Source organism: Theobroma cacao, chromosome 7, assembly GCF_053813885.1.
Source record: "Theobroma cacao isolate CCN51 chromosome 7, ASM5381388v1, whole genome shotgun sequence".
Classification (NCBI taxonomy): Eukaryota; Viridiplantae; Streptophyta; class Magnoliopsida; order Malvales; family Malvaceae; genus Theobroma; species Theobroma cacao.
The window spans coordinates 10,372,326-10,400,209 of NC_142645.1; the positions used below are offsets into that span (position 1 = coordinate 10,372,326).

Sequence of the window (27,884 nt, forward strand, 5' to 3'; positions counted from 1 at the left end):
TTCATTATTTTTGTATTTTGTCAAAATTAGGTTAAGATGATTTGGTCTTGATAAAAGGACAATATTATAATTCATAATGTGATCTAATAAAGTGGGCTAGACTCCAATGTTATATGTGGGCTTAAAGGTGTAAGCCTATGTAAAAAACTCTAAATCCTATGATGGGTGAGATTAGGGATTCACTATATAAAGGTAAGATTAGGTCCACTCTCTTATCTACAATGACATAAAAATCTCACCCATTAGAAAGTCATAAAAAAAAAAAAAGAGAGAAATCCTAATACACTAAGTACCAGCAATTAATCTGGTGGTCAGTATTATTTTCACTATCAAAGCATCGACAGAAAGTCAGGTAAGCTTTCTATTTTGAAATTCAACTACGGAGACTTTGGATTAAGTATAAATTATTTATACTTAAAATTTTTCTTCATAATGAAATTTCTTGCACTAGGAAAGCGAAAACCGACAAGGAGAAGTGAAAGCAAAGACGAATAGATGACAGAATAGAGGCATATATCACAATGGCTTCCCCAAGGAAAGTAATGTTAGCTTTATATATAAACTTCCAGTATTCTAGACCCTCAAATCATGTGCTCATGTGCACCTAATAACAAAATAAATTAATGTTTAACAAATAGGTAACAGATGATTGTGCCCAATAAAGAAGAACAATGGCAAAACATAAAAATATTATATCCAGTATGGTGGGATTGTTTTAAAGAGAATAAGCAAAGGCCAGTTGTCTAGCAATAATAGAGATTTTCCAGATAGGCAGGATCTAGCATTAGTAACTGTTATGGTCATTATATAGCAAAAAGCAAGTAACAGAAACACCAACCATATGGGACCTCAGGAATGGAGAGAGTATATTTACCTTTAACTACAACTAGTGATGCAAGTATCAAAATAAATAAATAAACAAAATAATGTATGACATTATAGTAAGATTTGGACCATTTGATATTTGACCAGCTTTAAAATTTTATGATCTTTTCTCCAACACTAATGAATCTAGAATATTAGAAGTGAGGCTCGAGTGCATGATGGAACATATATATGTCACATGTTCATGTAGGGTGTTGGGAGGGAATGGTTGAGAGAGAAAAGGAGAGAGACTCAGCTCCTAACACAAATAATTGGCTCGGGGTGGGTGGAGATATCTCATATATTTCTGAACACTCAACCCACAATTTGATGCACATGCGGCAACCACAAAATGTTGAGTAGCTTTTATGTATTATAAAAACCCTTTCATATTTAATTAACCGACATCCATGTAATGTGTCGTGCTCTGCTCACAAATGGTGGTTCTTTTGATAGTAACCATTAGTCTTGATTCAATGGTTAAGAAACAAAGTGAATCATGCACAACAATTAAACATTATTAATGTTAATTGGATTATGATCCAAGACAGTTCATGTCGACAATGTACTTTAATAAGTGAGTATAATATATCATGCATTATAAGATTGATTATTGTTCAAACGAAGTTGAAAGTTCACAAAATTAAAGGAATTCAACAATAGTGAATCGTGCTATCTGAACATTTAGTTCAATAATTTGTACATATATTTCTCTTGCTCAATAATTGAATTAGAATACCTCTTCCCCAAATAAAAAATAATAATAATAAGTCTGTATCTCTATTTGAGATGTGGATCGTATTGGTGGTTTAGCCAATGGTCTCACAGGCTATCGCCTGAGTCAATGAAAGACCACCATCGACGTGGATTACATGGATGTGAGGAGTCTAACTTATTTATAAATGTTTCCAATTTAAAATATAAGGACTAGATTGAAAGTTTTTGCTTAGTACAAGGATTGTAGAGGACTTTTACCTTTTGAAAATGATCTTAACTAGATGTATGTTAGAAAACCTAATTACTCAAGCATTGAAGGGCTAATGACATTAACTTGTTAAAAGTGCAATATGATCCTGTAAGAACTTAATTATTTTACCAGTTGGTAAAAAATAAGCCCAGGAAAATCTTGTTACAACTCTGTTTCTTGAATTAATTAAATGATAGTAATATAATTCATTTCAGAAGAATTTGGACAGCAAAAGCTGCCTGGTTCTTGCTCATGTTGTATGGTTTTGATCAGAGTAAAAATGGAGAGAAAGAAATGTTAAGAAATTTATATCAATGGCTGAAGGCTGTACAGTTAAATTAGAACTGTATGTATACAACTTTCCCAGGTTAGAAACTTAAAAGAAAAAAAAACAAAAAAGAGGAAGAAAAAAATATAATCTAGTTGTAGATAGCTGTGTCATAGGTCTCTTGCCACAGAGAGCTATAGCCATGTTCCAATGGAATTTCATAATAATTATGAGGGAAACCATTTCCGAATTCGACCATGCCATCCATCTCTTCTACATGATCCTCCATATACCAGTTCATGTCATCGCTTGGCGAGGAAGGCACCATTTCCATTTCCGTCCATTCGAAGCAATCGAAGCCATCGTTACTTTTCATGTCTACTTCATAGCATGAATCATGGTTTGCCATTCTAATCTCTGCTTCTAGAGATTCCATTAAGCTATTTACTTGTTCCTCATTGCAGTACTCCTCACAATGTGATTCCTCTAATAAGGACATTAAAAGAGCAGCATCAATTTCGGGGACTTCGATTTCTTCCATGACATTGCTTCTATCGATCAATCTTGGTTTTTCCCTCACCAAGTGAGCCATATTTTCTCTTTCTTTTTGGTGTAGAATAAAAAGAATGAAAGAGGCTAAGATAGGCTTGAAAATGTGTTACAAACTCACAATGACTCCATCAATGGAAGTTCATCTTTTTATAGGCCAAGCAATTGTACTTGAAGGCCCCATGAAACGTGCGGCCATGTGTATACCTTATAATTAAATAGACCATCAATTTGAGAGAAAAATAATTGAATAAGTGAGTGGATATTATCGAAGGGTTGTGCCAGGCAAAGTTGAAACAAAGAAAGAACATAAAATTATGTTTAAAATAGTGACAAATCCAAGCTGTATTATTTAATTTCCACCACATGATTTTAGGTGTATCTCAAGTAAAGGATTTCAAAGTTAAGAAAGGTAAGGAAGAATAGAAAAATCCCCACTTTGTCTAGGAACAAATACTTTCCAGGTAGGCAGCATCCAGCATTGGTTGCATCTGACTCAATGAATTAAGATAAAGCTAGAGAAACAGAGAGCAGACAATATCTACATCAAATAGACATTAAGTACCATTGCCAACATGGGAATGGAATTGGTACGGTATGAGTCATTATTGTTAGGATTGTTATGCCAACTGGACCTATTTTTAATTAATTATTCTTTTAATCTTTACATTAAAAAAAAAGATACTGATGAAATGGTTGGATATGTTTGGGCCATTAATTTGATTTGCATGAGGTTTGCGGTGATCCGGCAGGCTTGATTACTGCATACACTTACATGATAAGCAGGGCAAGAAAATGCTGTGGTTTTCACTCTATTATGAGAAGCTAAATCAGTGGGATTATAATAATTATGTTAACACATTCCTTATCATACTGTATTTATGTTTTACAATAACCCAAGCTTAGTCATATCTAATATTTTGTAGGTCCTATTTTGTTTTCACTTGCACAAATTTAAAGCAATAGTTACAATTTCATTTTTAACCTTTATATAATTTGAAAAAGACAATTTTTTCTAGGAATAGATAAAATTAAAGATATCATGGGAAATTCGACAATATTGGCAAAATCATGATTTATCCATTAAAATTTTTTTTAATGTTCAATTGAGCCATGGACTATTATTTCTCATAATTATTAACACTTATTTCCGACTCAACTTCAAAATCTTCTAAAGAAATATTAAGATTTATTGATCAGAATAGTTGATAAAATAGAAGTTATTGTGTTATTGACTTGGATATTCAATTTGTAAAATTAGATTCTTTGTTGAAATTGTGTGATTCAAGAATTAATCGATCCTTATTGTTCATACAATGTTTTAATGAACAATTAGACCAAACAATGCTCCTAATTAGGTAATTAGTCCAAACGTCCCAAAATTGTTTAAAAGGCCAAGGACTCTTCATCTGACCTTTTGAAGCTTTTGACTCTCGATATTTCAAAGGTGAGTTGTTTCATGTCTTTGTCTCCGCTTTGATTCTGATACTACCAAGGTCCCGGATTGTGTCTAAGCTTTTGACTTTGATTTTGATGCACTTCCCTCTGACCAATTTTAAGAACGAAGAAATTAGATGGTTTAATAGAGCTGAGATATGACTTGCTGAAAATTTGTATCATGATCAATTGCCACAATCTAGCATACAAGACTCTGTATCCATATTTAAATGTACAACATTTGGAAATTCATGGTTCTTACTATTCATTTTTGTACAAAGAAATTGGAGATGGAAATTGAGTAGGAGAAATATAGTTTACATAGCTTTACATTTCTATTGCATCTAATTCAGCCAAAGAAGTTATGTAAATTTGCCCCTCTAGGACATCACCAAAGTATACATCGGAATAATCATCTGCAATCTCAATCAAGGCATCCACTTCCTCTCCCTGAACGTCCATGTGCCAGTTCATGTCATGGCTTGGTGATGGGGAAGGGGTTGGCTCCATATCAGCCCACTCAAAGTCAAGAACAATTGACTCGGGACCATGACTTTCATTTCCATCACTGGGACTTTCTGGTTCCGTCATTAAATCTTGAATATCCATCGAGTTTGGATTGATTTCTGCTGCTAGTGATCTCATCAAGCTATCCAGTTCTTCATGGTTGTAATCTTCACTAGGCGATGATTCTTCGAGGAAGGACATGAGGAGCGCACTGTTGAAGTCATTGTCACGGCTGATGCATAACGAATTTTCTTGTAGTAGAAAAGCCATTGCTGATAAGGGGAAGTGACAAAGAAAAGCAAGTGCGAAATTGCCAATATAAGAATTAGAATTGAGAAAGTATTGAATCACAATTCACAATGGCTCTCTCAAAAGGAAGTAAAACTTTATACATATATAAGAAATTTGCATACATGCAATGACTCTGCAATCATATGCTCATTAGTTTGCATAGATAATTGTGCCAAGTCATGAAGAAACAAGGTGGAAGCATACTATTAACCCAATGGTCATGGCAGAAGAGAATAGACGACAAGACTATTATTTTGTCCAAAAAGAAAGATTTTCTAGATAGGCAAGATCTAGCTTTTGTGGAGTATGACCATAGACAGAGGAACAGCAAGGACGATATCTTAAACAATGGCATTAGACATTGTACACCCTAAGCCACAATTGACAGGATTCATTATTGACAAGTTCCGGTACCCATTGGTTAATTGATGAATGTTTAAATTTATAAAGTGGGGCATGAATAATACATGACATTAGTGAGCTTCTGTCACATGTTGATGCTGGGTGTTGAGGAGGAATGGGCACTTAAACCAAACATAATCAGCTACAATGCATTGGCCCATATTTTTGATTATTCAACCAACACTTTGGTGCACATGCTGCGACCACACAAAAATAAATTAAGTTGAATATCTTTTTGGTCTTCAATGTGCTTTTATCTTTAATGGACAATGAATGAAACCACACCCATGTGCTTTGTCTTCCTGTTAATTGCTTGACATGTTTGTTGAGAAACAAAGTGAACCACTCCATCTGCTCGTAATTAATATGATTTTGGATTACGATCAAAGTTAGTTTGTCACCAAATCCACTTTCGAGGATCGATTTCTTTTTATATCTGCTTAAATTAGACACCTAAACATGATATTGGTAATTGCTGTTTAGGACAGATTCAGGTTGGTATTAAGTCCTTATACCATGAGATGATTCTTCACTGCAGGTTTAATTTTTATAATCTGTCCCTATAAGCCTAACACATTCATGACAAAAACCTTTCCTTATTCCCACAAGTCTTCCTTCTATATACCAAAATAATTAATTTGATGTTAAAGCTTCAAAACACCAAAGCAAAATTTGTATCCAGACAATAGCCATTTAGGTATCTACAGCTAATATCCGACCATAGGCCCCTTCTTAATCTTAATCTTGTTTTAATAAAATAGGCGAATTCATATCAGAAAAAAAAAATGAAGGACTAAAAAAGATTGATGCTGTAGAGTTCTGCAACCTTGTTTTCTTACAAAATGGTAAAGATTTAAAGTGACAACAAATCAATCCATAAGTTTCAAAAATCGTACTTTACCTGCATTACTTACTTTTGATTGTTCAAATAAAAATCTGTCAGTGAAATTGAATTGTTAAGGAAATTAGTCAATCATTAGGGATTAATATTCTTAATTAAACAAGGACTAACCACTCTTCGTTGTAAAAATAAACAAGGGCTAACCACTCTTCGTTGTAGAAAGCGATATATATTCCCATGTTGATTTTGGCAACAGATTGAGCTGATTTGTAAAAAATGAAGAAATTTTTTTCCCATCATAGAAACTGAAATCTACTGTCCATTTTCAAGGTTTATTTTTTCAGTAAAACAATTTAAAAATGAAATCCAGTTGAATAAATTAAGTTTGATAATATTCTGAGATATCATGTTGAAAATGGAAAATTGATTAGAATTCTTGGCCATTACTCTAACCATTCCATTGGCAGAGCTCTTCTTTCTGAAGGGGTTGATATATATCAGTGATTATTAACGTTTAATTTTAACAGGATTAGAGAATCCAAATTTTTGATGAATCGAGTTGAAACTAAGTTGCCTGGTTGTTCATGATGATAATTCCAGAAAGAAAATCAAGAATTTTTATCATTTGCAAAAGCTTGACACTACAAACTAAATATACTACTTTTCACAGAGATTAAAAAGAAGAGGGAAGATAGGAAGAAAGCAATGTAATCTAAGCTAATTTACATTACTGTATCATATGTTTCTTGCCACAAAGAAGTATATCCATGTTCCTCTAAGGGAACATTAACTGCATAGTAATTCTGAGAATAAGATTCACCAATAAATTCCATCATCTCATCCATCGCCTCTATATGATGCTCTATGTACCAATTCATGTCATCACTTGGCGAGGAAGGCACCATCTCCATGTCATTCCATTCAAAGTAACCGAAATTGTACTCCAAATTACCGCAATCTCTATTCACCTCACTGACGAATTCAGGCTGCATTGCACAATGATGGTTTGCCGTTGTAGTTACACTGATCTCTTCTTCTAGAGATTGCATTACACTTTGTAATTGTTCGTCGTTGAACTCCTCACAAGGTGATTCCTCTAACAAGGAAATGAGAAGAGCACCATCAATTTTCGGGGCTTCTGTTTCTTCTATGAATCCATCAAATGCTGATCTTTCTTGCACCATCAACGCCATTTCTTTATTAAGAAGAAAATAAAGGGATGAAGCTATAAGTCAGGCTTGAGAAAATGTTACGAACTCACAATGGCTCCAGCAAAGGAAGTAGTTCTTTATATAGATCGATGGCGATGACTAAACAACTGCCTTTAACTAGGGACCCCATCAAACGTGTGCTCATGTGCTAGTGGAATATTTTAAAACAAACTTCTATGATATATGAATATAATTAATAAGTTAAAGTTTATGTCATGCAAAGATGGAACCAGGAAAGAACATCTGGCCCTAGATTTTAAGTGAATCCGAAGTGAAGATTTGCTTGTCTTCTTCACAAGTACAATGTTTTTCCCTTACGAAATGAAGCTGGGAAATTAATTGTACATGTCTGGCTACAACCACTTTCCAGGTTGGCAAAATCTATCACTGGTTTAATCTATGCATCAGAAGATAAAGACAGAGGCAATCTCGATCCTAATGGACATTAAGCACGTATCAATAGGCTAGGGAAGGAGCTTACAAATATACGGCTCACAATTATTTGGATGGTTATGTGATTTGACAATATTTCAAAAGAAAAACATCCTACACACTGATAGTAAAGCTTTTGAATTCCACTAGCATGTTTAAATAATTGATGTAAGTCCATTGAATTATAAATAAAAACATATTAAAATTGACATGATGAGACTTGTTTCTGATATGTATTGACATCTGTGTACTACAAACTTAAAGGGTTCTTTTTGGGGGGTCTGAAGTTTATTGGTGACAGTAATCAATGGAAACAGGTCGTGCAAACTTCTGTCAGTTGCTCATGTGTTGGGTGTTGATTGAAGGTATATAATTATTTAATTATTACTTAATTAAAGTAAAATGAGATTCAGGTACCAATTTTTCTGACCACTCAACCGACTTTTGGTGCACACCCTTCAACCATAAGCTTTTAAGTGGATATTATAATTGAGATCTCACAATTCTATATGAGTGGGAGATCATGTATAGATATACCCATTTATAAGTTAAATATTTGCGTGTCAAATCTCACAATTCCTTTATCTTTATGGCACGCAAATGACGATGGCACATACATGCGATCCTTGTGCCTTATGACTCGTGGAATTTCCAAGAGAAAGAAAAAGAAAGTGGAACTCTTTATCATAATCTTGATTTAATTCTTTCTGGTGGCGCAACTCAAGAAGAAATATAATGTTTTTTAAAGAACACCTGGAGCTTATATTATAGGATATTGAAAGAGAAACTTCAAGTTGTAAAAGTATGTTAGCTGTATATTAGCCGGAGCAATTGAGTACTAGAAACATGAAGTGATCAAGTCATCAAATTGGTCTGCACAGAGGAGTTGCTTATTTCCGGAAAACATTATATTTTGACACACACAATCATCTAAACAAATGTCATTAGTTTGTTCTTGAAACAAGGCAATTAATTACTTGAAAAAAAAGCAAATCTAATTTGTTCCAAACGCACTGTTAGAGATATTATAATATAACTACTAAAACCAGTTAATTTTTTTTTTAATGAGGGAAGGGAGATTTGAAACTTATTTTTTAAATAAGAGGTAATATATTAACCAATAAGCCAAATATTCGAGTGCTACTAAACCAGTTAATTTAATTTTTTTAAAAATATAACTAAAAAGTGCATGCTCTAGATATCAAATTTAAATGAAATGGAAACATTTACCTCTTCTTTTGTCCAGTTAAGATAATTACAACTTTGCACTTAGGGAGAATGAACAAATGTGTGTAACAAAATTACATGACTAATCAGTATGTGCAAAACATATTGACATTTTTTTTTTTTTTGAAAAGTTGCTTTCATTGACAAAAGAATGATCTGTACATGGGGTTGAAGTAGGAGAAAAAATGACTTCAAACCCGAAGACAAAATGGGAGGCATAAGCTTCCAGCTAGTCAATGACCAAAATAGAACCTGTACCCTTTATACAAAAGAACTCCTACAGGCTACAAGATGTATTGAGCATAAAGCCTAGCTGTACATGAGATCAAAAAGCAGAAAACAAAGAAACAGATGCCCACTATGATTGCCTTAAGGTTAATCTGGCAGCATGCAATAAACAAGCGTGATTTCATCAGCAAAAACGAACAAGCAACCCAGCATGTAAATAAAGTAGCAGCGTTAATCTTCATTTATGGAATGACATTTTTTTTTCTTTTGAAAGCAAGATTTCATTGCTAAACATATCTGTACACTTGCTGCCCATTTGGTACCAAATTATGGCTGAACACCTGATGTACAAAACATCATGAAACCTGAGCATTGTTTCCGGATTACAAGGTCACCAACAAACAGCCTAAGTCCCAAATGGCAAAGCATTATGCAGTTGCCTTAAACCCTCCCATAGAGACACAATCCAGTCAATTTGGGCAACACAATGGCGTTTACAAAATGAAACAACACAACATACCAGACATTGTTGGTTTTGAAAGAAAAAATGCTTCAGGTAAATGATGAAGATGAACCAAAGAAGAAAAATTTTCTGGAGAAAGGGAACATACATAACTGTTAAAACAGCTGGTTTATATACCAGCACATTTACAAAGGCATTGGGTCCTACACAAGCATCTGGAAAATGACTAAGGAAATAAAAGGAAGCCGTGTGGCTTTTACAATATCAAGGCCAACGGCCTGTTGAGCAACAAACAAAAGAAAATAAGTTGAAGGAAAAACAAGGAAGCATTAAGAAGTACATGCACAGCACGCATATGAAAACCATTAAAAACCATGTGACTATCACGTGATCACCATTTAGCACCAGGATTGCAAATTCAAACTTCCGTTCTAACACCTCCTGGAAGTTAGAGTTTGTAGATTCCCAACTTCGATCTTAACTGCTCAAATTTGTCTTTGTAGAGTCCTTTTGTACAGATATCTGTCAGAAAGCATGTTGAATGAAGGAAAACGGCACTGGCATGGAGAGAATTTCACTGGACATTCTCATTGATTTTCTCTTACTCTAGGTCAGAGCATTACAAGGCAATATATATGTATACCATTGAATTAATTAAAAAAAGTTTTGTTTCTAACTAACTAATAATTACAAGCTAACTAACTTTTAAAAGAGATTAAATGAAGTGCTACGTTTTTTAGTATCTTTGGTCTTTTACTGAAACGGTGAGTTTTTTTTTGGTCCTCTGTTTTATCTTCTTTCTCAGCGGAGGACTTCTTCATTCCTTGCCTGTGTTCATGTTTTCTAGGAAACCTTATTTTCACTGCTAATCCAGTCAATGTTTAATACTCACCCTCAAGATGAACTGTGAATATCATGAACATTCATCTTGCTCATCAAGAAGTGGAATTGTCTTGGTTGGAGTCCCTTAGTGAAGATGTCAGATAGTTGTGACTGTGTTGAGATGTACAGGGGGTTAATTAATCCTGCCATTACCTTTTCCCTGATGAAATGACAGTCCATCTCTATATGCTTCGTTCTTTCATGAAGTACTGGGTTTTTGCTAATGTATATTGTTGATTGGCTATCCGTGTACAAATTCACTGCTTCAGGATGATCTATGTGAAAGTCTGTCATCAAGGATTTTAGCCACATGATTTCACAACAAGCTACAGCCATAGATCGATACTCGGCCTCAACTGAACTTCTGGCCACAACAAATTGCTTCTTCGATTTTCAGCTTATCAGTGAACCACCAACAATGATACAGTACCCTGTGACTGACCTTCTAGTATCTGGACAACCTGCCCAATCACTATCTGAGTATCAAGATATCTTCAAATTATTCCTTGACTTCATTAGAATTCCCTGACCTGGTGCCTTTTTGATGTACCTTAGGACTCTGTGAGCTGCTGCAAGATGTTTAAGTCCTGGTTTGTCCATAAGTTGTGAAAGCACCTGTACAGCATAAGTAATATCAGGTTTGCTAAAAGTCAGGTATAGTAACTTTCCAATTAGCTGTCTATAGCTGGTAGCATCTATAAGCTTATCTTCATCACTACTCTTGACTAATTTGTGGTTGTAGTCAATTGGTGTACTTGCAGGCTTTGTTCCAAGCAACCCGTGTTCTTCCAAGAGATATAGAGCATACTTCCTCTGGCATATTGATATGCCTTCTGGTGATCTAGCTATTTCCAGTCCTAAGAAGTATTTGACTTTCCCAAGGTCTTTAAGCTTGAACTCTGAACTCAGGTAACCTTTGACATCATTTTTTGCTTGAATGGAAGAACTGGCAATTAATATATCATCGACATATACTAAAAGTGCAATGAAATCTCCATTATGTGTCTTCATGGTGAAGAGTGAATAGTCTGAATTCGACTGTTTAAAGCCATACTTCAAAACTGATGTAGTGAGTTTTGAATTCCAAGCTCTTGAAGCTTGCTTGAGTCCATAAAGTGACTTGTGTAGCTTGCAGACTAACCTTGAACTAGTAGGATACTCCCTCTTGAATGTGTACCCTTGTGGCAATTCCATGTAAACCTCTTCTGTCAATTCACCATTCAAGAAGGCATTATTAATGTCCAGTTGTGACAAACGCCAATTCTGTGCTGCTGCTAAGGCAAAAAACATTCTCACTATTGTTTGTCTGGCTACAGGACTAAATGTTTCCTGGTAGTCAAACCCTTCAATCTGGTTATACCCTTTAGCAACCAATCGTGCCTTATATCTTTCCACTTTGCCATCAGCATTTAGTTTCACCTTGTACACCCATTTGCACCCTACTGCATGATAGTTCGAAGGTAGTTGTACAATGCTCCATGTTCCATTATCTTCCAATGCTTTCAATTCAATGTCCATGGCTTCTTTCCAGTGAGAATGAGCTACTGCTTTCTGGTAAGAGTTTGGTTCAAATATAGTTGATAAGGAGATAGTAAAGGATCTGTGTGCTGGTGACAATTGGTGACAGGAAAGATATTTGGTAATTGGATGTGAAGTGTTGGCATTGGTTTGATGTGGTGAGTCAAGTTGATATGCCTCTAGGTACTTAGGAATGTGTTTTGGCCTGGTGCTCTTTCTAATTGGCATCTGTGGTTCAATGACAGGGTCTAGTTCAGTTTCATCAGTGCTGCCAGTTGCAGGATCACTAGCAGTGTCAAAGGTAAGTTGATTCAAATCATATGTATTTGATGTTTCAGGTTCATGGTTTGATTGTACATGCTCAGGTGAGCTTAGCTCAGCTGATTGTAGGTATTGGTGATTGAAATTGGTTGGATTTGAGTCAAAAAGGTCAAGAAATTTGTCATGTCCATCAAGTGTTTGATGAAATGTTTGATGTGTTGAATTATGCTGTAGAGTATGAAAGGAAAAATCTCTTCATGAAAAATCACATTCCTTGAAATGAGGATCTTTTGTGCATTGATGTCATAGACTCTATACCCCTTTATGTTGCTTGGATAACCTAGAAATATGCATCTACTAGCTCTCTCATCCAATTTCTTTCTATTTCGAGTTAGGGTAGAAACATAACACAAGCATCCAAACACTCTAAAATGTGTATAGGATGGTGGTTTTTTTATGAAGCAATTCATATGGGGATTTGTTTTTGAGAACTCTAGTAGGTATTCTGTTTATGACATGCACTGCTGTTAGGACTGCATCCCCCCAAAACTTGATTGGAAGCTTTGAATGGAACATTAGGGCTCTAGCCACCATCAGAATATGCTGATGTTTTCTTTCTACTGTTCCATTCTGCTGATGATCCTCTACGCAGGATAACTGATGTACTATTCCTGTTTTTGCAAAAAAATCAATGAGTTTGAATTCCTGACCTTGGTCAGTTCTTATGCACTTAATTGTAAGATCATATTGTCTTAAAACAAAGGCATTGAACGAATGTATGATGCTTGAAACTTCTGTTTTGTTTTTCATAAGGAAAATCCATGTAAAACGAGAATAGTCATCTACTATTGTGAGGAAATATTTCTGATTTTGCAATGTGGGCTGTTCATAAGGTCCCCAAATGTCAATATGAATCAGTTCAAAAGCCTTTTTTGTGTTCTAAATATGAGTTGGAAAGGGTAACTTCCTTTGCTTTGCCAAAGGGCAGATTTCACAAAATAGCTCATTTGAACATTTAACAGTTGGAAAATGTCAATTTATTACATTGATTCTTTCAATTGGAGCATGTCCAAGTCTGAAATGCCATAAATCAAAAGTCCTATGCACTATATTACAGCTTCTATCTGATGAAACAAAGGGAAATTCTAAAACTTTATCAAAACAGTATCTAAACAAGTCTTGCTGTTATTTCTTATCTTCCATCAAGTATAGTCTTGTAATGGCTCTAGCAACCCCAATCACAGTCCATGAGGGAATGTCCTGGACAATACAATACATGTCAGTGAAGAGAACACATGTTGTCTTTGTACTAGTGAGCTGACCAGTAGACACAAGTTTAAATTTGAAACTTGGCACACAAAGCACATTTTTAAGGGTCAACAATAGGGTGAGCTTAACAGTACCTACATGAGTAACCATGACTTTTCTATTGTTTGGGAGCTGTACAAAGCAATTTGTGACAGGTCTAGAATAGGTAAAGTTCTTTAAAGAATATGTAATATGGTCTGTTGCACCAGAATCCATTATCCAAGAATTGTGATTAATCATGAGAGAATTGACATTTTCAAACTCATGTGGCATATTATTTCTTGTATTGAAACAAAGATGGCCAGAAATTATACCTGCAAAAGCTGAGTTGGCTAGGGAATGTTTTGTCTGTTGTGTGTTTGTGGAGGTGCTCTTACCTTCAAAGCTTGTTAACCCATTCTCACTCAAAATTTCCATTAACTTGTTGACTTGATTTTGCAAGTTAGACATTTGGGACATGGTGCTTGTTCCACTTAGGCCTTCTCCCTGGTCCATGTGTGTTTCTTCAATCAACACTTCACTTACTATTGTCACACTGTTCACAGCTCCTTTCCCTTTCCTCATATTGTTCCTCCCCTTTGTGAACTTGAAGTCCTCTGAAAATCCAATGATTCTATAGCATTTCTCTTTGCTATGCCCCTTTTTACCACAGTGATTGCAAAATAAATCCTTTTTGGAATTCTTCTTCATATCTGTCATAGTGTTCATGGTAGAAGATTCAAGCACTGGTTGAGTTTGAAATAGCATATTCCTCTGACTTTCTTCCCTTAACACTAAGCTGTAGACTTTGTCAAGGGTGGGTATAGGATCCATGAGTATTATTTGGGACCTCACTGCAGAGAAGGAGTCATTTAGTCCATTTAAGAATCTGAAGACCATATCTTTTTGATATTGGTCTGTGTACCTTTTAAAACACTCTGCATTACATTTCCCACATTGACAGTGTGGCAAGGGTCTATAGTTTCTTAATTCTTCCCAGATTCCCTTGAGTTCAATGAAATAGCTATCCACCGACCTAGTCCCCTAACTAACACTGCCAATAGTGTACTGCAAGTTGCAGACTCTTGTGTCGTCTGGCTGAGCATAGCTTTGCTTCAAGGCACTCCAGATTTTCATGGCAAAGTCCATGTAGAAAACAGTTGAAGCTATAGGTGGACTGATGGAATCCAATATCCATGCTACTATGAGGTTGTTGCATCTAATCCATGAAGAATACAGATCATCTGTGACTTGAGGTTTGGGAATGGATCCATTTATGAAGCCTAGCTTGTTTTTAATTGAAAGGGCTAAGAGAAATGATCTGCTCCATGCCACATAGTTGTTTGTGGTGAGCTTTGGATTGATGACAACTGAACCTAGATGGTCAATGTGGTGTAGGTAGTAAGGAAACTGTGGGTCTCCTACTGGTAATAGCTCGGATGAAGTCTGAGATCTCTGGGATCCTGACTGATTCGAGTCTGCTGATCCAGACATGATTCAAGGTAGGGCAAGATTGATTTGAAGAGTAATGATATAAATGGAGAGACAATAACAGATGGAAGGATTCAGAAATGTGAAATGAAAGGATCTGAGGAAAGAAAAAAAAATTACTTCACCAGAAATAGAGAAACAGATAAAGCCATTTCCCAGAAAACGTCTTTCTGCTTTGATACCATGTCAAAAAGCATGTTGAATGAAGGAAAACGGCGCTGGCATGGAGAGAATTTCACTGGACATTCTCATTGATTTTCTCTTACTCTAGGTCAGAGCATTACAAGGCAATATATATGTACAGCATTGAATTAATTAAAAAAAGTTTTGTTTCTAACTAACTAATAATTACAAGCTAACTAACTTTTAAAAGAGATTAAATGAAGTGCTGCGTTTTTTAGTATCTTTGGTCTTTTACTGAAACGGTGAGTTTTTTTTTTGTCCTCTGTTTTATCTTCTTTCCCAGCGGAGGACTTCTTCATTCCTTGCCTGTGTTCATGTTTTCTGAGAAACCTTATTTTCACTACTAATCCAGTCAATGTTTAATAATATCTCCCAACTGGTCATTTGTGCTACAATACTTTACCTAAACTTCTTGATTCTTAATAGCTTCCCTGATGGCATGAAATTTGACTCGTATGTGTTTAGTTCTTCCATGTTCTACAAGATTTTTAGCAATTGCAACTGCAGATTGATTATAAATCCATATAGTAGTTGGAGTAGATTCTTTAAACTTTAGGTCTGTAAGTACCTTCTTTATCCATAAAGGCTTATTGGTTGCAGCAGCAGCTGAAATATACTCTGCCTCTGCTGAAGACTAAGCCACAACATTCTGATTTTTTGAGTTCTAGCAAAACACTACACTTCCAAAAGAGAAACAAAAACCACTGGTACTCTTTGAGTCTTCAAAACTTCCTACCCAGTCACTATCAGAGTATCCTTTAAGCCCTTCACTTTCAACCTTATTGTTTTTAAGACGAAAATCCAAAGTTCCTTTGACATACCTCAGTATTCTCTTTGCTATAATCCAATGTATATTCGAAGGAGCTTGCATAAATCGAGAGAGAAGGCTGGTAGCAAACATAATGTTAGGTCTTGATGCTAAAAGATATAGTAAACACCCAATCAATCTCCTGTATTGTGTAACATCAACCTCAATACCTCCATTATCTTTAGTAATTTACTTCCAGCAACTAAAGGTGTAGACACAACTTTACATTCATCCATTCTGAATTTTTTAAGCAACTCTCTTGTATATTTCTTTTGGTGCAAGAATATGAAATCTAAGTTTTGAATGATTTGAAGTCTTAGGAAGTATGGCATTACTTCTAGATCACTCATATCAAACTCATTCTTCATCTTAGTTTTAAATTCATCTAAGTATTCATTACTTGGCCCTATTATGAGAAAATCATCTACATACAGTGACACAATCAACTAAATATCATCAACAAAACTTTTGACATATAGAGTAGGCTCACTTACACTTCTTGTAAAGATTTGACTCTATAGATAGTTGTCCATTTTTTCATACCAAGCCCTTGGGGCTTGTTTGAGTCCATATAGTGCCTTTGTGAGCTTGCATACCATATCTTCCTTTCCTGGTTCAACAAAGCCTTCTGACTATTCAACATAAATGCTTCACTGATAGTTCCATTTAGGAAAGCTGATTGGATGTCAAAATGCCAGATTAGCCATCCCTCCTTTGCTGCAAGTCCTACCAAGAGTTTGATGGTGTCGTGCCTTGCTACAGGAGCAAAGGTTTTGAGATAATCTACACCATATACTTGAGAGAACCTTTTTACCACAAGTCTAGCCTTATACTTGTTAACAAATCCATCTGAGTTGAGTTTTGTTCTGTACACCCATTTAACCCCTATGACCTTTTGTTTGTCTGGTTTCTTAACTAGAATCCAAGTTTGATTTTTTCTTATCATTGACATTTCTACTTCCATAACCTGTTTCCATTTTTCATCAACAGCTACTTCAGCAAAAGAACTTGGTTCTATAACAAAAACATAGCATCTAGAGTAAATATCTTGCAATGATCTTGTACCTCTCACAGGGGGCTCATCAACATTCTCATCTGAATCTACATTAACTTTAGACTTAGAATAGTGATCTAGAATAATTTTTTTCCTCTCAGTGTTTTCAACAGAGTTTGCATCCTAATTCCATCTCTTATTCTCATCAAAAGCCACATTTCTGCTAACAAAAACCTTCATTGTTTTGACATCCAGTAATCTATAATCTTTAGAAACTTCACTATATCCCAAATGTATAGCAATCAATGAATTTTTATCCAATTTAGTTCTTTTTGCATCAGGTATTTTAGCATAGCCTATGCAAACAAAGACTTTTAAGTGAAAAACAGAAGGTCTAGAGTTGTACAAGGCTTCATAAGGAGTTTTGTTTGCTAAGGCTTTAGTTTTGGCTATATTGAGCAAATAGTTTGCTATGTTAACAGCCTTTGCCCACAAAATTTTTAGTAAACCTATTTCAAACAACAAACATCTGAACATCTCCATTAAAGTTCTATTCTTCCTCTCTGAAATCCCATTCTGCTGTGGACTATAAGCAGGTATCAAATGATGTATAACACGAAACCTTCTCAAATATTCTTCAAATTCCCTAGAAGTATACTCAGTCCCATTGTCTGTTCTTAAATTCTTTATTGTTAAATCCGTCTAATTCTCCACCTACACTTTAAACTTCATGAAAACACCCAAAACATCATATTTAAACTTAAGAAAGAACATCCAATTGAACCTTGTAAAATCATCAATAAGTAGTAGATAATATTTATTCCCATTTAAAGAAGGAGTTTTCACTAGACCTTCAAGATCAGTATGCAACAGTTGCAACTTTTGAGTTGCATTCCAGCTTTTGTTCTTTGGAAATGGCACACATTTTTGCTTTCCAAGCTGACATATTTTACATATTCTATCAGCATTCAAAAACATAGGCAAGCCCTCACTAGTTTCTTAGAAACCATCAACTTAAGTGAACTATAGTTCGCATGGCCATATCTTCTATGCCACAGTTCTTCATCTGACACAGAACATTTACATGCGGAATGCATAACTTTCATCCAATTTAAGGGAAAACACTTGTTTCTCATCCCTACAGTGAAGAGTTTCTTACTTGTAAAATCAATGACAGTGCATGCCTTGTCCTTGAACACCAGCTCAAAGTCATCATCAACCAGCTGACCAACACTCAATAAGTTCTGGCATACTTCAGGTGCATAAAAAACTCTTGATATTGACTTAATTCCACTAGGAGTTTGGACTTTTACTATTCCAATCCCATGAATTAATAGGAAATCACCATTACTTATTTTCGTTTTGGTACTGAAACTCTCATCTAGTGTTATAAACAAGTATTTGCATTTGGTAAAATGATTGGAGCAACCACTATCTAGTAATCAAGTGTCTTTCTTCTCAGTATTATCTGAACTCTTAACCATAAACAGAACCTCATCTTCAGCTTGAAGCTCTTCAACCACAACTGCCTTCTTATCAACACTTTTACCCTTATTTTTGCATACTTTTTTAACATGTCCTTACTGGTTGCATGTCTTGCACTTAACATTCAGTCTAAACCAACAATATTTCTCAGTATGGTTTGTCTTTTTACAATGAGAGCATGGTGGAAAATTTTTCTTTTGATCCCCTTACATATTCTCATCAATTTTCTTACCCTTATTTTTCTTATCTACATCATTACTCCTAGAGTTACTGCTACCAAATTTCAAATTCTTGGACTTGGCAATTAAGGCACTTTCAATAAGGCCTTGTTCCCTAACAGCCTTTTTTTGCTCTAAACCTTCCAAAGCATTTACTAACTCTTTCAAAGTCATCTGCTCAATGTCTCTAGAGTCCTCTAAGGAAGAGATTTTTGACTTATATCTCTCAGGAAGGCTTACTAACATTTTATTAATCAACCTTTCCTCAGACATTTCCTTACCCAATAATCTAAGTTGATTTACGACCCCCATCATCTTTCCAGAAAATTCTCTAATAGTTTCATTCTCATCCATAGTCAACATTTCAAATTGCCTAGTCAAATTAAAAACCTGAATCTTTCTAGTTATTTCACTACCATGAAATTCCTCTTTAAATGATCCCAGACCTCTCTTGGACTGTCTAAATGCATGATTCTAGCAAATATATCTTCAGATAAAGTAGATTGTAAACAGGACAGGGCTTTGTACCTTTTTGCCTTATCTTCTTCAAACTACCTTATTTGTGCCAAAGTTAGGTTAACGTGCCTTTGTACAGCTTATGTACCAGTCTCCACCACCTCCTAGAGAGAAAAAGCTTTGAGGTAAAACTGCATTTTAACAAACCAAAAAACCTAGTTTTCTTTAATAAAAACTAGAGGAGCTGTGGTACTGAACCCAGAGGTTGCCATGAATCACAAATTGGAAATCAAGGAAAAAAAGTAAAATAGCAGAGAAAAAAATAGTCCCTTAAGATCTAATTAATTGCTTTGATAGCATGTTGGTTTTGAAAGAAAAAGTGCTTCAAGTAAACAATAAAGATGAACTAGAGAAAGAAGAAAATTTTTTGGAGAAAGGAATATACAAAACTGTTGAAACAGCTGGTTTATATACCAGCACATTTACAAAGGCATTGGGTCCTACACAAGCATCTAACAAATGATTAAGCAAATAAAAGGAAGCCGTGTGGCTTTTACAATATCAAGGCTAACGGCTTGTTGAGCAACAAACAAAAGAAAATAAGTTGAAGGAAAAACAAGGAAGCATTAAAAAGCACATGCACAGCACGCATATGAAAACCATTAAAAACCATGTGACTATCATGTGTCACCATTTAGCACCTGGATTGCAAATTCAAACTTCCATTCTAACAGACATAACAGCATCTTATATGAGCCAAATCTACCACAAAAGTATTTAAAAAGATGGAGCTAAAAAAAAAAACACATATTGATATTGTAGAAATCTCCTTTACCCTAACTGCTCACCCCACATCCACCACCAGCACCACTTTCGCCGCTGCTGCCACCACCACCATCACTGCCACTGGCACCACTATCACTAAAGCCCCCTTCAATGGCAATTATATTAGTTGTTGTAGCAATTGTTGCAGCTCCAACCAAGATGGCCAACCCACCATCTCTAACTCCATTGTTATCCACATTTTGATCACCTCTTTCAACATTATATTGAGAATGAGACTAGGATTCAAATGTGGTGGTATTTCTTTTATCTCTCTTTCTAAGGCTTTTAATGCAAATGCAAAACATTAAAGCTAGGATTGCAACAACAATGGAACCACAGGCAATAAGTGCAATTACATAGGCTTCATCTCTATAGATATCATTGTCTAAGCTTCTAATATGATATAAGTTATATATTCTAAAGCCAACTATTTGGGAAATTTTAAAATCGCAAGAAATTTAGATGAAGTTATGTAATTAAGTTGACTTTTATTGTGGAAACGAATAAAAGAGTTTACTTTGTTTTTTTTTCTTTGCTTAAAAGTAAATTTTGGAAACAGGTTTTTTTTTTTTTTTTTGAAAATTGGAAATAGCTTAATTCCAATTGACTTTGCTGATACTCTCTAGCTAACAATAATTTTATTTAGGGTAAATTACCCCAACTTTCTAAATTTTAATCATAATTCACATTCAGCCCATTAGTTTTAGAAATAAATACCCTGTCCTAAAACCTTTAACACTTTAACAAATTTAATAAAAAGATTGAAATACCCATCAAATACCTAAACAACCTCATATGAAGCCAAACCCACCACATGCAGGCCATTGGTTTTAGTTTTTTTTGTTCTCTCACTCTAAAATCGTTTCTTCTCTTTGTGGGTTATATTTATCATGTGAACTTGATGTTGTACCATGTGTGCCCAGACCTTTACAATGCGAACTTGAGGGTCGTTGTAAAATGAGGTTGTTGCTAGCTATAGGTGGATAATTGGAGCCAATATCTTCTTAGATTGTCTATTCTAGGACACAAAAAAGATCAAAGATCTCTTCTTTCTCTACCTCTTCTTTTAATTGTGTTTATTTTTGAGGTATTTCTCCTCTTAAAACAACTTGTTCCTCTTTGTCTAAGAATGATATTATTGGTGTTGTTGCTTAAACCAAAACGAAAAAGGTTAGAAAAGGTAAATTTTTCAAATATACCTTATACTCATTAAACATACCTTTTACGCAAACTTTCACTGGTTCTTTCTCATCATGCTAATATTGTAAATCTAGAATCTTTTTTTTTTGAAGTGTTGGATGTATTCTATGAAATCTGCTTTTGATGTTCTCTTTCCAAGTCAACAAAAGTGCCTTTTTCTGGGGCAAAAAAGAACTTCTTCCTAAACATCCGGCACATTGACCCTAAGATTGCACAAAACTAGGAGTGAGATTAGTAAACTATGTATAAACCTTTTCGATTAGGGACCTAGAGAATTCCTTTAACTTCAAATCATTGCCTAATCCCGAGTCTTCACAAACTTCATGACATATTCTCAAGCATCACTAGTCTTGCCATTAAATTGGTAAAACTTAAAACTAGTGCAGTCTTTAGGATACAAGTTAGTAGCTATGCTAGCAAAAGAAGGCAACTTAATTAAAGCTCTTATCAAGCATCACCAATCTTGACATTAAATTGGTGGAACCTAAGAATGGTGTAGTCTTTAGGATATGACTTAGTGTTGAAATTAAGGTTGAAGTTTTTGCATTTCAGATTTTATGTCAAAGTCTGCTTCAAATCTAGTGCAAAGGTTGAAGACAATGGTTCGTCACATGAGGGGCACATTTTCGTCTTCTTATGTTGGCCATTTTACTATTTACCTTTCATGTTTTACTACTTAGTCATTTTCTTTTAATTTCTCTAAGACACTATGTACATAGCCATGCGTCAAAATTTGTTTTGTGAAAATATTCCTAGGACCAAACTGTTGGGTGGTATGTGGATTTGTCGGCCACTACCTTTTTGGTCTCCTTCCATAACTCATTGTATAAATACTCTAAACCACCATTAGTGAAATGAAAAGCTCTCTTTCCGATTTTACAAATCATTTTCTCTTCTTAAATTTTTTGTTTTCATATCGTTTTTTATCATGATATTAGAGGTTATCTAAGGATCCTGAGAAAAATTAAAAACTGGCTACAACCTTGAACTCTTTTCTAAAAATACTTCTTGTTTTTCACAAGAAAACAAAGTCTGCATCTATGGCATCTTCAAGTTTCAACACAGCAACTCCACCTATATTTAGAAATGAGAACTATGCTATTTGGGCTGTTAAAATAGAAGCTTACTTAAGGGCTTTTGATCTTTTGAATGTTGTGAAGGTAGGAGGTAAACCTCCTGTTGTAAGGCATGCTAACCCCACTATAGCACAGCTTAAGTAGCATAGTGCGGATGTTGCAAAGAGATGCAAGGCACTTTCTTTTATCCATTCAACTATTACTGACGTCATTTTCACAAGGATTATGACTTGAACCTTAGCTAAAAAGGCTTGGGATCGTTTAAAGGAAGAGTTGCAAGGTAGTGAACGGACTCAACAGATGTAAGCTTTAAATCTCCATAGACAATTTGAGATGTTAAAGATGAAGGAAAAAGAGACCATCAAGGAATATTTTGATAAGTTAATAAAGGTTATAAATCAGCTTAGATTGATTAGAAAGGAGTTAATCAATCGCAAGATTACGAACAACATACTGATAAGTCTTTTTGAGAAGTTTGAATCTAAAATAGCTTCTCTTAAAGATTCCAAGGATATTACACGATTGATAGTCACTAAGCTTGTAAATACACTTCAAGCTCAATAACAAATTAAGGCCTTAAGACAAAAAGATTATGCAAAAAAGGCTTTTATGGCTAAGGTAAAGGGGAAATCTTATTCTAGTAAGAAGAAAAATGACACTACAAGGAAAAAAAAAAGAGAAGAAACTGAATGACAGAAGAATAGGAAAGTCAGGGACTCAATATCCACCATGCACTCATTGTGAAAAAAAAAAAAACCATACTGAGAAGTTTTGTTGATTTAGACCCAACATGAAATGCAGATCTTGTAACCAAATGGGGCATGTGGAAAAATTTTATAAAGCTAAAGGTGTCGTCATTAAAGAAAAAGCAACTATGATGGAAGAAAATAATGAAGAAGAAGAAGAAATTTTGTTTATGGTTTAGAAAGATGTTGGTGTAATGCAATGGGATATCTAGCCTATTAATAGTGCTTGTTCGAGCCATATGAAAATTAATGACAGTTTGCTTACTACACTGGAAAAAGGTTATAGATCAAAGGTCAAAATTGAGAATGGAAACTACCTATAAATACTTGGCATTGGAGCGGTTGAAGTTTAAACACTATCAAGAATCAAGTATATTTTGTATGTTTTATTTTTTTCCAAAGGTAAATAAAAGCTTGTTAAGTGTTGGACAATTGCTCAAGAGTAATTTTGTGTTAATATTCAAAAATCTTAGCTGCACCATTTATGATTATTTAGGCAAAGAGTTATTTGTTGTTCCAATGAAAAACAAATGCTTTCCACTTGACTGGAATGAAATGGAATATAGCAATTATGCTTCTGTTGCTGGTGATAGTAAACTATAGCTCAAAAGGCTCTACCATATCAACTATAACTACCTTAAACTCATGTCATCTGAAAAGCTTGTGAGTGGCCTTCCACAATTTTCTGAATCTGATCATTTGTGTGACGCTTGCCTTTATGGAAAGCAAAAGTTCATTTCCTACGTAGAGTAGAACGAGAGCTACAGAGTACCTTCAACTAGTTTATTTCTGATGTTAGAGGCCCAATGAAAACACCTTCTTTGAATGGAAGTAAGTTTTACATTACCTTTATTGATGATTTTACTAGATATTACTAGATTTATTTTCTGAAATACAAATCATAAGTATTTGGTTGCTTTATGAAATACAAAGCACTTGTCGAAAATGAGTCAAGTAAGGCCATCAAAATTTTGAGGACTGATAATGGGTCTAAGTATACTTCAGATGCATTTGAAGGGTTCCTATCTTTGAAAGAAATCAAACATCAATCCATAGTTTCATATAATCCCCAACATAATAGGGTTTGTGAAAGAAAGAATCGAACCTTGATGGAAATGACACACTACTTATTGTTTGAATAGAAATTGCTTAAAAGTTTTTGGGCAAAAGCTGCACATGTATCTACAATGTTGTTGAATATTTCTCATACCAGAGCATTAAAATAAAGTCTCCTTATGAAGCTTGCTGCAAAACAAAGCCAACAGTATCTCATATAAAGGTTTTTAGATGTATTAGCTATGCTCAAATACCTCAAGCCAAGAAATCTAAACTTGATGCAAAATCACAGTTGGCAATTCACCTTGGGAACAATGACAAATCAAAAGGTTACAAATTGTGCAATCTGGAAATTGAAAAAAGTGTTTACTACCAAAGATGTGAAATTTGAAGAAGATCTAAGGTGGAATTGGGACAACAAAGAAATTGAGAATTCAAAAATGAAAATATAGTTGGTGATGTTGAACTTGGAAATGAGAATCAAGTTGAAAATGATGATGGCTTTGCAATAAGGGGTACTAGAACATTGCAGGACATACATGAAAGGTGCAATGTAGTTATTCATGAACCAGTGACTTTCACTAAAGCTCAAGAGAGTAAAGAATGGCAGTAAATTATGAAAATAAAGATTGATATGATGAGGAAGAATGACACCTAGACTTTAGTGGATAGACCTAAGAATCGAAAGGTAATTGGGGTTAAGTGCATGTTTAGAACTAAAAACAATGTTAATGGAATTGTGAACAAATATAAAGCTCAACTGGTAGTGGAGGGTACTCACACGTTTATGGAATTGACTACTTGAAGACTTTTGCTCCAATAGCAAGGCATGATACTAAAAGATTGTCGATGGCTTTATCTACTAAAGAGAATTGAAAATTTTGGCATATGGATGTGAAGTCAACATTTCTTAATTGACTGTTGACTAAAGATATCTTTACAAAGCAACTAGAGAGGTTTATTGAGATTGGTAACGAAGACAAGGTTTGTAAGCTAAACAAAGCCTTGTACAAGTTAAAGCAAGCACCAAGAACTTGGTATGAGAAGATTGATTCTCATCTTTGTAACAAAAAGTTCATGAGAAATGAATCTGAACATACTTTTTATGTAAAAAGTTCAAATGGGAAAATTCTGTTAATTCTTTTAGTAAATGTTGAAGAATTGCTCATAACTGGACCTTATAGTGAAATGTTGACAAAGTTCAGAAACCATATGAAGATGGAGTTTGATATGACTGATCTTGGTGAAATGACTTATTTCCTTGGTTTAGAATTCATTCAAGGAACAAATTGCATGTTTATTCACCAAAGTGAATAAACAAAAGATCTTCTGATACATTTCAAAATGGAAGCATGCAAGGAAATTTCAACTCCCTCTATTTTAGGTAACAAGCTATGTAAAGAATAAGGTTCTCCTAGTGTAATTATAAGTATAGAAGCTTGATAGGCTGTTTATTGTATTTAACAGCATTGAGGCCTGATATTATGCACACTATTAATGTACTTTCAAGGTCTATGCAAGCCCTAACATAAATTCACTTTTCTATAGCCAAGAGAGTGTTGAGATATCTTAAAAGAACATTAAACTATGGTTTGAAATTCTACAAGAAAAAGAGCACTGAACTACAAGGATATAGCGACAGTAATTGGGCAAGCTGTCTTGATGATTCATGCAACACAATAGGTTTTTGTGTCTCATTGGAAAATGGTATGTTTGCTTGGAATTATAAGAAGCAAGAGGTGGTGGCACAATCCTCAATTGAGGTTAAGCATATTACCATAGCATCTACACTGAATCACGTTCTCTGGTTAAGGAAATTTCTAAGTGATTTAGGATTCAATCAAACAATTAGAATAGTTTTGAAAGTTGACAATCAATTTGCAATTGCAATTGCAAAGAATCCAATACAACATGATAGAACAAAGCACATTAGAATAAAGTTTCATGTGATAAGGGAAGTTGTAAAAAATCAAGATATCATAATGGAATATTGCGACATTAGAGAACAAATTGATTACTTTCTTACCAAAAACCTGAGTAAAGATAAGTTTATCACTCTGAGAACTAAGCTAGGGGTCACCAAACTTCACCTCAAGCTGGTGTGTTGAAATTGAAGTTGAAGTTTCTAGGTTTCAAATTTCACGCCAAAGTCTGCTTCAAATTTGGTGTAAAAGTTGAAAACGATGGTTTGTCACATAAAGAGTACATGTTTGTCTTCTTCTTATGTTGACCGTTTTACTATATACTATTTACTTTTCATATTTTATTTCTTAGTCACTTTCTTTTGATTCCTTTAAGACACTGGGTACATAGCCATGTGTCAAAATATGTTTTATAAAAATATTCCTCGAACCAAGCAATTGGGTGGTATGTGGATTTGTGTGCCATTACCTTTTCTATCTTCTTTCACAACTCATTATATAAAGACTATGAACCACCATTAATGGAATGATAAGTTTTTTCCCTTCGGTCTTATAAAGCATTTTCTCTCCTTAAATTTTTTTGTTTTCATATCCTTTTTTATCACTTAATAGCTACACTGACAGGATAAGGCAATTTAAGATTAAGCTTTGAAAAGTTAATGCTCTTACTCTTATGGTCAAGTAGCTTCTGAAGTTTTTCTTTTGTGACAAAACTTTGAGTAGTTGTTGAAGCAGTTACTATAGTAAAATTGCCAAAGATAAATGGATTAGTTGTAGTGGCCAATGCGTTTGCTGTGCTTTCTCCAATTTCCCCAATTCCATTCATGTTGTTCACCCCATTAATAGCATTTTCACTATTATGGGGTGGCTTGAGCTAGACTTGATGAGTTGTAGTAAGAGAGGATGCAAATTAGGCAATGGTCTTCATCATCCATTTATTGTTATAATCTAATATTTGCACCTTTTCTTGAGAGGCTTGGAGCATCTTCATAAGTTCCTAGACATAGGTGTGAATGGGTATCTCTTGGTTGTCGAAAGAACTCTCTATATCTTCTACTAGCGTAATTATTCGATAGCTTTTACTCAATGTAGTCACTCTTCCCCAATGATGTTGCCAAAATGTAGAGGGTTCTTCTAATAAGGAAAGAGGAAGTGTTGCAATAAATAAAGCAAGATGCATTAGAGGTGGTAGAAAGGAAGATTGGAACAGTCCTTGAAGCTTAAGTGCTTTATGGCAAGTGATAAAGAATAATAAATGAAGGACTAGGTGAAAGAGGCAACGGAGCACAACAAATGGACGAAGTTGAGTAGAAAGAGTGTTTTGAGAGAGCTTAGAAAGAGTTTCGACTTTCAAGGGTAATTTGATCAATTTTCTTCTCCCTCCTAAATTGATGTCATATTTATACTAAGAGTGTTTTCTTAGGAGTAGTTAGTAGAAAAGCACTTTTAAGAAAACACGTTTTGTGTGGGAAACATGTTCCTTATGAGAAAAGCACGTTCACTATGGAAAGAATAGCTTATTGGGTTCTGAATAGTGAAATAGTAACACTTAACAATATGTCGTGTTTTCTTGAGAAAGAAAGGAAAGGTAAAGCACGCATAATTTAAGAAAAGGTTAAGAAGACATTTTAACTATCTCAATATCTTGCCACCAAGTTAAGCTCTCTAAAATATTCCTAAGATGAAAATAAATTATAATCTTATCACTTATTCTGAATTGCTTTCACTGTCTTGTGTGACGTAGTTGTTCTGTGTGCTTGTTCTCATCCTATAAGACAACACTTAAAGA

At 34.7% G+C, this 27,884-nt stretch overlaps 1 protein-coding gene across 1 annotated transcript; it reads right to left on the reverse strand.

Moving 5' to 3' along the window:
- Window positions 1-11,052: 11,052 nt before the first annotated feature.
- LOC18594506 (uncharacterized) lies at window positions 11,053-15,129 on the reverse strand. Its single transcript, XM_018124207.2, has 4 exons — window positions 14,685-15,129; window positions 14,034-14,489; window positions 13,393-13,472; window positions 11,053-12,576 (listed from the first exon to the last, which is right to left on the reverse strand). Exons 1-4 carry the CDS (start codon window positions 15,127-15,129, stop codon window positions 11,053-11,055), a joined length of 2,505 nt encoding a protein of 834 aa, XP_017979696.2.
- Window positions 15,130-27,884: the final 12,755 nt, after the last annotated feature.